At 45.7% G+C, this 10235-nt stretch overlaps 2 protein-coding genes across 2 annotated transcripts in view; one reads left to right on the forward strand and one right to left on the reverse strand.

Annotated features, from left to right (window-relative positions):
- Positions 1-7733, reverse strand: part of B3GNT2 (UDP-GlcNAc:betaGal beta-1,3-N-acetylglucosaminyltransferase 2) — a 27815-nt gene extending 20082 nt beyond the window's left edge. The window contains exon 1 of the mRNA XM_077766445.1: positions 7696-7733. The gene's annotated coding sequence lies outside the window, so the exon portion shown is untranslated. The remainder of the gene's footprint in view (positions 1-7695) is intronic.
- LOC144233484 (uncharacterized) lies at positions 7201-9403 on the forward strand. The gene is made up of 4 exons (XM_077766447.1): positions 7201-7279; positions 7461-7583; positions 8021-8038; positions 8409-9403. The coding sequence occupies exons 2-4, from the start codon at positions 7516-7518 to the stop codon at positions 8896-8898; spliced, it is 576 nt and encodes a 191-aa protein (XP_077622573.1). The 5' UTR covers positions 7201-7279; positions 7461-7515; the 3' UTR covers positions 8899-9403.
- Positions 9404-10235: the final 832 nt, after the last annotated feature.

Below are 10235 nucleotides of genomic sequence, written 5' to 3' on the forward strand. Positions count from 1 at the left end.
GGTGCTAAGTTGGGTTGCCATGTTTACAAAGGTGTTCACGAATTTTTTGGTTTTTTTGTCTGTTTTCACTCTGAAGTCAGCTCTGGAACCAAAATCTACTTCAAGTTCTTCACAAGGATCACTCTCCCCTAGACAGTAAGTCACTTCCCAGCCCTCCTAAGATTACCATCCCCTGTGACAGCCCTTGCTGCTCCCCTGGGGTCCCGTGTATCAATGGTGGATCTCCACTTCTCCTTCACCTTCAAACTCTCCCTCCTAGTGGCTCTAGATGCAAGCTTCTCTTTCCCTTCTATCAGTGTCCTGAAAAGGTTCTGCTTCTAGTCATGCTGTTTGTATGCCCGGACCTTCCCAATCCCCTTCATCCTCTAGAATCACCATCCCTGCCCTCACCTCAAATTCAAGACCACCCAACCTGGATTCTCTTCCTGGTTCTCTTGCATCTTGGCAGCTTTGCTCCTGGCCCCAAGCCCCAAAACAGCTGCTCTCCACAGTTCTGGGCTTAAGCCTTTGCTGGGTCTTCCCTTGGTCCTGTCTCCAGGACCCTCTGAGATACCGCTAGAGCCTCCAGTGTCCTAAATGTTAAAAAGCTCCCCAATGTACTTCTATCTGTAGCTCACCCCCTTCACACTTCCCTGTACTGGTTTCCAAGTCCCATCCCACCCATATGAGGTTTTTATATCTCTCACTCTTTTTCAAAAATATCATATTTTCGCAGATTAATCTTATACCATCCCTGGCCTAGGTGGGGCCCTCAGATATCCCCCAGAAAGACTGATTAAGTGACTGAATTCAACAAGTATCAAGCACCTATTTTAAGTGAGTAGTATTTAAAACAGACAAACAATGGATGCCCAGGTAGCTCAGGTCATGATCTTGTAGTTCAAGCTCGGCATCAGCATCAGGCTCACTGCTGTCAGTGCAGAACCCACTTCAGATCCTCTGTTCCTCTCTCTCTGCCCCTCCTCTGCTCATGCGCTCTCTCTCAAAAATAAGTAAAAACATTTAAAGAATAAATAAACAGACAGGCAAAAATAAAGTTACATGGTCAATTATCATAAGGTCGAAGGAACTTAGACAAAATACAAAGGACAGTACAGATGCTAAGGATAAGGACAGTCAGACAAAACCTCTCTTCTCAGGGAGAAGGCCCCAGGAGTGGGGCAGGATAATTCCAGGAAAAGAGAACAGCCAATGTAAATGCCAGAGGCAGGACAGCACAGAGGCCAGTGTGGCTGCAGTAAGCTGCACCAACAGTCTGGAAGGAAACAGAAGTACTCTGGCTTTTCTGAGGGACAGTAAGAGCTACTTTGTCAAGAAGCATGTAAAGTAATTTCAATTTTAAAGATTCCTCCACCTTCTTTCACGGAATACACTGCTGTAGGGCAACTGGAAAAAAGGTTCCCCATTAGGAAGCTGTAAAATGACCCAGGCCCATAATCACACCTGCCTTGCGTCCATCTCATCTTCCTACATGCAAGCTTGACCCTGAGATGCCACCACATCCTCTCCACAAGAACTTTCCATGGCTCCCATGACCTCCATTAGCTATCAAGTGCCACTTCTTTGCATGGTCACTGAGCTTGCACCGTGTCCTATTACCCTTTCCTAAACACCTGGACCTCCAAACCCATGAAATCACCTGCTACTTCCCTGACACACTACCACAAGCCTGCAGTACCTGCCTTTGCCCTCCTTTCTCTGCCCTCTGAAAAGTTATTAATTCCTCTGTGAAGGCTAAGTCCAAATACCACTTCCTCAGGAAGCCTTTCTTGGCTACCCCCAAAACTGCACATTGCTTGGACCTCTACAAGAGCATTCTTTCATGGGTTGCAGGTTAGAGGTGTCACAGATTGCCAACTCAAGGGCAAGAACTGTGCCTGGTCCAACTAGGAATACACGTGGGGCCAACCACAGTGCTAGGCATATACTAAGTACTCAGTTAATACATGCTGCCTAAGTTAACAAAATGCTCATCTGATTACACACTATCCTGAGGTCTCAGGGGGAAGGAGTCCCAAGGACAGATTTTCTCTCTCAGCTGCTGTAATGTGGAGAGCAGGGGTTCTGATGGAGCGTCGGGGGACTGCATGCCCTGACAATGGTACGGCCACAAGTAGGGGCTAGAATGGGTATAGATTTGAACTCAAGCCTTCAAAGCCTCCTGCCCTCTCAGTCAGGTGTCTCTAGGCAGGCCCACACAATCTGTTTTAAATTTGCCTAAAGTCTCAGCAATGTGTTTTCCCTAAGCCCTGTCCAGAAGTGTACAGATCCAGAGAAAAGAACCTAGAAGGATCCAAACCAAGTTAACAGTCGTTATAGTGTTAAAAGATGGTGCAATTAATTTTATTTTCCTTTACCTTACCTTGATTTTTCTCCTAGATAAACATCATAGGGAAAAAATCTTTTAGAAAGAATTGCAGAGTACCACCCAAGTTACATTTAAAGAATGGCTCCAAGAATAGAAAGTACCCAAAAAGCTCACCAAAACACTGGGAACAGGAGACCACTGAATATATAATACCACTTACTAGGAAGATTATAAAAGCTGAAAATGTTTTAAATGGTTTATCTGAGCATGCGATCATCTGAGCATAACAATTTGTCATGTGCTTTCACTTCTGAAATAATTATTTCACAAAATATAAAGGAGTAAACCTTGTTCCGGATATGCTGGGCCTCTTATCTAAACTCTTCCATAGGCTTCATAATCAAGTGTAAGCTGTCATCCTTGCACCACAGCCCATTCCACGCAGGTGACTGCCAAGTGACTAATCAGCTCTACATGGGACATTTCAATGACTGTCATTTCATGACTTACAGAGGAAATGTCAATTAAAAACAACAGATCAATTATTAAGACATAATATGTCTTATTTAAGCTGAAAGCTACATCAACAAAGTACTGAATCAACAAAGACTTGGCTTCTAACTTTCAGTAAAAGACCAACATAACTTTTATAATGAAATAGCATATTTTTTTTAATGTTTTATTTACTTCTGAGAGAGAGAGAGAGAGACAGAGTAAGCAGGGGAGGGGAAGAGAGAGAGGGAGACACAGAATATCGGAAGCAGGCTGCAGGCTCTGAGCTGTGAGCACAGAGCCCGACGCGGGGCTCAAACCCACAAACCATGAGACCATGACCTGAGCCGAAGTTGGACGCTTAACCGACTGAACCACCCAGGCGCCCCTGAAACAGCATATTAAAACGAGGAAGATACAGTTGCTTTAGTTATCACCTCTTTAAAGAAATAAAAGGGGGACACAGAAAGCATATGTCAAACACAGTGCTAGATATCGTTAAGTGTATGATCACATGAATCTTTGTAGTAAGTCCGAGAGAGCTTTATCTTCCCCATTTCACAAATGAAAAAAATGCACAGAGAGGTTAAGTAACTTACTCACTAGAACCACAGTCACACAGTGGCAAAAAAGCAACTCAAAACCAGGTCTGTTTCACAAAAACCTCAACACTGTAGGATTCTGCAATTCCACTTACATTAAGTTCAAGAACAGGCAAAACCAATCTCTATGAGAGGAGTCACATCTAAGAGGATAAGAAAGTTAGAATAATGGTTCCCTCTAGCAGGTGGGTACGGACCAAAAAGGGGCACAGGCACCTTCTGGTGCATTGGAAACGTTTACTTCTTTGAACGAGGTGGTTGACACACATTTAGGAGATGCACAGTCTTAGGACACTTCACACTTTCCTGTATGTTATCTTTCAAGTTAAAACAGTTTTTAAAAATCCTCATCTGACTGACTCTAAGTTCATACTCTTAACCACTAAACCACGACAGAGCCACTCTGACAGAACCTGGCCACACTCTAGAATTGATTTCCTCAGATAATCTTTTCTTTTTTTTAAATATTCTGGTAAGCAACGTACATCCTAATCACATCAGAGTGAAGACACTGGAACAATAAACGTGCTTTTAAATGCCACAGAATGAAAAGTAGAAAGTACCAATTTCCTGTCTACTGGGAATTTCCCCTCTGTAGCCACATCAGAATACAAGGGAATGTTCACAGATGCACAGAAAATAATTTGTAACAAAGTTATCTATGGAAATACCTAAAGCTAAAATTATACAAAATATTTCAAGACACGTTATAACTTTATCAAGAATGCTAACTCTCAGAAGAAATGTGAATTTTGTTACAAAACTTAAGAAAGGCAAGAAGGCAAAGCTGATGAGCAAAGAACATAAAGTTCACAGTAGGAGCAACACGCAGTAAGTGCAAAATCTCAGCTGAGGGTTCTAACACACAGAAAACTGGTCCGTACAATTAACTTTTTCCAGCAGTAAAGTAATTGTACCATATATGCCCTGATAACAAATTCTCCATTTAAGTACAAGTTCTTCCCACTGAAGTTCTGTTCAGACTAGCAAAGTCTCATCACCACTAGGTGATGATGAAATTATTACATCAATTCTCTCAAAGTCTTATTTATACCACACACATATACATCTTATTCAAACAGTAATTGCCTCTCCAGAGAGAGGAATTTATTCATCCTACAATTTGGAGGCATCTGTGGTAAGCACTTAGTAACAGTTATCCCCCGTAGTGGGGAGTGGGGGGTGGGGGAGGAGACAGCTGTATCTACGTACCTGTTGGGTCTATGTGCTGTGGTCTTAATGGGAACTTTCAATTGTGTCAGCCAGGAAACCTAACTTTCAAACTGTCACACCTCAGTTTAATTCATATTTTAATGTTCTGTATACACTAAAATTGCCAGGCAATTGATTGAAATGATTTTAGTTCTCTCTGATTATTTGCATATAAGACCAAAAGGCCTTCAGGAGAATTTTTCATTATTGGTCACTTTTATATACCACGAATGGACATGTTGAAAGAGATTATATAACTAAATATTATCTCAGGTGTAAGAATCTTGACATTTATAAAAGTAACCATTGGTATTTATTAATTTTTAAACTCTTTAATAAACTGTCCAATAAAACGGTCAAAAAAAAAACTATGTAAAGTCAAATATTGTGGCTATTAAGCAAGTTAGAAAGAATTAAAAGCACTGACCCAGTATGTTAAAAAAGGAGTATGCTTCGGCACATTCGCAGCACCTGGTCAGGATCCCTAAATCATGGTTTAAAAAGAAACAAAACAAACCAAACCAAATAACATTACCAGAAAACATTAAAACTTAAAATTTGAAAGTTTCTCTAAGAAACAATGGATTCATCTTTACTCTTATTCCAGCCATCATCTGAAAAAACCCAACACATTTCTGTCCAGAACATCTTAGCTTTATACCAACAATGTATCATGTAAAGCAGAATGATCCATTCTTTTACGTTCTTATTCATTTCCTAATGTAACTTCTTTTTCCCCCAATGTACCTCTAAAAAAAAGACACACATGTGAACAAATTGTATAGTTAAAAGTTGACCATGAACGATCAGTTCCATTTTCCTATTTTAGCAAAACCGTAGTATCTTAGAATTAGAAAAATCTAAATTGTGGTTTTTTTTTAACAAGAAACTCTCCAAAAGTACAAACCATTACTCAGCTATCCATCAGAAACCCAGAAAAAAATCATAATTTTTACAAGCATACGTTTATTTTCATCAAAAGATTACTTCATTCCCTGGACTTTATAAAACTTCATCTGCCAAATTTGGCTGATTTCAGTCAGACAAAACTGAATCGTTGGTTCCCAGTTACCCTGTCTGGTAAGGGGAAGTTGATGCCTAAAGGAACTTCTATATTGATTACACAATGACCACCACTTATTAAGTGCTTAATTCCCATGATGCAGAGCCAGGACTTCAGCAAACATTATGCTATTTGTCCTCAAAAACAATCTTGTAGAGGAGGTGTTACCATCTCTAAAAACAGTTATGGAAAACAAGGCTGAGATGATCAACAACCTGCCCAAGGTCACTTGAACAGTATGTCACAGAATCAAGACTAGTGAACAATAAGGGTGGGAACTTGAACTGTTCTGGAGAATTAGGTCTTGCATCATACACATGTCCTCTACACAAAAACTAAATGAAGAGCATAGAGCCCCTGCTGTTGGGATGGCCAAAGGGAAAAAGCAATATTTCAAACTAAAAAAGTTTCAACATTCTAATTTCAAACACTAGAGACAAAGATAAAGGCATTGGTAAAGGCTGGGCAGGGCGGAAAGCTTTACTCTTAGAGAGTTCTATAGGGTTCTGCACTTGCCTAGTCTTAAAATCTGATTTAAGAGCCCAGGGACTCTGTTACACTCTCCCAAATTCCACCAGGCTTAATAACTTCTATTCAAACGAAGGAAAAGTGAGAACTAGGGCAGTGGGAAGAAGTGACCGCCCAACCCTGTCCTCCCACCGGGGTCAGCTGTCAGATCCGCATGGGCGCGACCAGCAGACAGCTGGGCTCCAGAGCCCTTCAACTGGGCTCGGCTCGGGTCCCCCCTCCTTCCTAGTCCCAAACCTGACTCTGTTGGCCACCTCCCGAGGCAAAATACACCGGAAGAATTTGTTATAACAAGTAGACACCCATATCCACCAACTGGTTTAGCAATCTGAAATCTACATCAACGCTCCAACAGGGAGGGGCAGGAGAATATGGTATAATTGTCCTAAACTATCTTTCTACGAAGTTGGGAAGGTTCACAAAACCATGAGGGGTAGGAAAGCAAAGACAAACATACCATCTTTACGTTTTGAGGAGAGGTAGCCTCCTCTCCTCGCCCAGATTTAAAATGTATTATTTTCAGAGATATGCTTCCACGCCGTGACACTTGTGGGGAGATAATGAGTTCTGGGGCGCCCCTACCCTAAGTGCCTGGAAATTAAGGTGACTTGGTTTTACTGATTCCAGAAGGGTCCGCCTGCCGTCCCGGGGCAGCCTCCAGGACCCCAGCCCGCGGCCCCGGCGGGGTCCCACCCCGCGCCCCCACGCCCACCCTTCCAGCAAGGGGTTTCGCAAAGGCCTGCCTTACCCGCTCCCGGCAGCACCCACCCATCCCCCTCCCCAGGTCACAGGCAAGTAGCCTGGTTAATCATTCAACGCGGGCGGCGTGGAACATTTTTTTTAGAGGTCAAAGCAAAGGTTCTCCCTAAGTTTCACAGAAACCAGCCCTTGGAGACCCGGAGGTGGCAGCGGCAGGCAGATGGGGGTGGGGAGCGGCTGCTGGCGGCTCTTTCGCTCACAAAACACCTGATCTCCCCACGCTGCACCCGAGACCAGCGCAGTGAGAGGGTGGGGTGAGGGGTGCGAGAGCGAAATCACGCACAGAGCCCTATCCAAAGCGCCTGAGGAAGCCAGGTGAGGACTCGGGCCCCACATGCCGCCTCGCGATGCCTGCATCACCCCGCGCGGGCTCCCCCGGAAGTTGGGGTGCAGCGAGGAGGGGGGATGTCCCCGGGCCCCGTGGGGGTGGGGGTGGAATAGGGCAAGAGTCTCAAAAGACACGCTGCTGCTGGTTTTGTTACCCTCCTCCTCTAAGGTAAGGAAGGTGGAGGGAACGCGGGACGCCTAAATGCGGCGGGAGCCACCCAGGAATGGTTTCCTCCTCTGGGGCGACGGGACGACGCAGGAACCGGCGAGGATCTGGATGGGGGGGAGAGGGGTGAGTACGGAGCAGTGGGGAGCGGAGAGCAGGGATAGAAAGGAAGCGGAGAGGGCTTGGGGAGGCGGTGGGGGAAGGGAAGGGCAGAGGGGGCACACCCGCCCGGCCGTACCTTGTCCGGGAGCAGCTCCTGCTCAGCTGGGGGGGGGCNAATCAGGCCCGGCACCGCCCCTCACGTCACGGCCCTGCCCGGCCCGCCGCCCGGCGCCCCAAGTTTGGGGAAGGCCGGGCACCAGCCTGTCTGAGAGTTGGCACCCAAGATTCGCCGAGTCTCGTGCTTCTCTTCGCTTCCAGGGACCCTCTGGGGTCTCCAGGGGTACACGTGGGCAGTAAACGGTTAAGCTGGGGGAAGGGGACCCCAGGATGTAGACCCCCTCGGAAAAACACGGCAGTTGGACCATATTCCAAACCTGGTCTAACTTAAATCTCTCCAACAGCAGGTCGTCCCTCTTGCGGTACGTCTGACGTTGGGGGACTAAGCACATGGCCTGAGGAGGACTCCGGTGACCTTTAATGGCCAGAACCAGTTTGTAACTGGGCCTAGACAGAACCACCGCCTTAGTTCAGGTGTTTGGGTGCGTGCGCCTCCGCAAAACCCGGGGTTCCTCTGAGGAAGGGGGAACCAGGGCCAGAATGGGACTTGACCATTGCTCTCTGCCCACGTGGTCATTACCCACCGCCACCTCTCAGATACCCAAATGACGCCCTAGAGCCCAAGGCCTACAGTGGTGCCCTACGTGGCCTTGTCGTCGGATCTTAGGATTTATGAGGCCGCCTACTAGTCGGTGAGGGGGAAGTTTTAGTTCTCCTTGCGGTGTCTTGCAGAGAATTTCCTCGAGGTTCCACGCGCGTCTTGAAAGCCAGAAAAAAAGTGTCCAGGCGCTCTCTCTCCAACTCGCACCGCGGCCCAAAGGACACCTGGGAACAGCCCAAATGGCTGAACTCTGACGTGCACACCTCCGGCTCCCCGCTGCGGGGTGAGGATTTGGCGCCTACAGCAAACACTGGCGGTAACACCAGGAACCGTAGACGTACCCTCTCAGCCCTGCGCCCCCGCTGGCTCGCCAGAGCAATACATTTTAAGGTGGGTCCCAGCCGCAGTGGACGCAACTTTAGGGGACCCCAGGTAAGCCCTGCGGGACCGGATGGGGAGGTCGCCCAGGTCTGGAATGCCCAGCACAGCCAGCTCGCCGTGCACGTACTCCGCCAAGAGGCAAACCTGGCGGGAGGCGCACTTGAGAGCACCTCCCTCTCTAGCTCCTTATCTCTGGGGGAAGAAAAAGATCCCCTTTACAGAGCCAGACTGAACAATTAAGGACACTACACCCTCAAATATTTGCATTTTTCAGAAGGCGGAATTAGCCGAAGGGGATAGAATTGCAAATGTAGGAATTCAGGCACCGTGAGCTCAGCCCACTTCACTGTGGGCCCTCACTCTTATCCAAGCTCAGAGCAAAAGAACACTTTGCTGCTGGATGCGCGGAGCCACGTGGGTGCACTCTTCTAGAAGCAGGAATTCAGAGCCAAATCTGGGAAAGTTTTGATTTTCAGCCTTCAGACCTTTTTGTTTTTATGTTGATCATATGATTCTCCTAAGACTGAGACATAAAAGTCCCAGAAACAGATTTTTGTGTATTCATAGAAAAACTAGAAGGATGCACACCGACTGCTTACCACCGTTACCCCAAGTGTAGGACTGGAGTGTGGGAAGAAGGTGGATGAATTTTGTACCGTTACTGATTTTGAGCTTTGTACTTTTCCAGTTGTATTAACTCTTTTAATTTAGAAAGCTAATAAAAACATTTTTATGAAATGTTAAATGTTAAATTCTATAAGAATGCTACAGAAAGTATAAATTAATAGGCAAAGCCTATGACTTTCATTCTGCATCAAAATAATTAATCCTGAGTCCATGTTCCTTGGTTTAAATAAGATCTCTATGCTGCCTTTCTGATTAACTGCTGTGATGGGACCAGACTGACATCTGAAGATTTTTCTGGGCCGTCATATTGATATATTGCTTCTTAGCACATGTATCTTCTCTGTAAATGAAACCAGTAGCCACAGACATAGTTTCAGGGATTGCCTGCCAGGAAGTTTTTAGTAAAGGAACTGCTACAGTGTCAGTTGGGAACCAACAAAGAAATTAAGCTTGTGTCCTTTGCAGCTGCCCAGACCCTGAAATTTAAAAATGAGGGCATTCTCTCCATCCTGCCATTAATTAATGCAGCTGGGAGTATATCTGTAACAGTTAACATTGTTCCTTGGGGAGAATTACTCAATGCTAAGTTCCACACCCACTTGGTGGTAGTCCTCACTCTTGGGTTGGGTCCCGGGTCCATCATTCATAGGTAAAGCTGTATTATTTATTTATTTAACAAATATGTGTTGGCCACCTACTAGGTGCATGGCACAGTGCACAGTGCCAAACACTGGAGTGGTGAACGTGGCAGACAAACACTTCTCTCTAGGAGCTCACAGAGAGCTGGAGAGAGAAAGTTTAACAATGAAGTACATTATTGGGGTGCCTGGGTGGCTCAGTCGGTTAAGCATCTGGCATTTGATTTCAGCTCATATCATGACCTCACTGTGAGTTCCAGCCCCACATTGGACTCTCTGCTAACAGTGTGGATCCTGCTTGGGATTCCCTGC

The sequence above is a fragment of the Crocuta crocuta genome, unplaced genomic scaffold, assembly GCF_008692635.1.
Source record: "Crocuta crocuta isolate KB4526 unplaced genomic scaffold, BGI_CrCroc_1.0 scaffold113, whole genome shotgun sequence".
Classification (NCBI taxonomy): domain Eukaryota; kingdom Metazoa; phylum Chordata; class Mammalia; order Carnivora; family Hyaenidae; genus Crocuta; species Crocuta crocuta.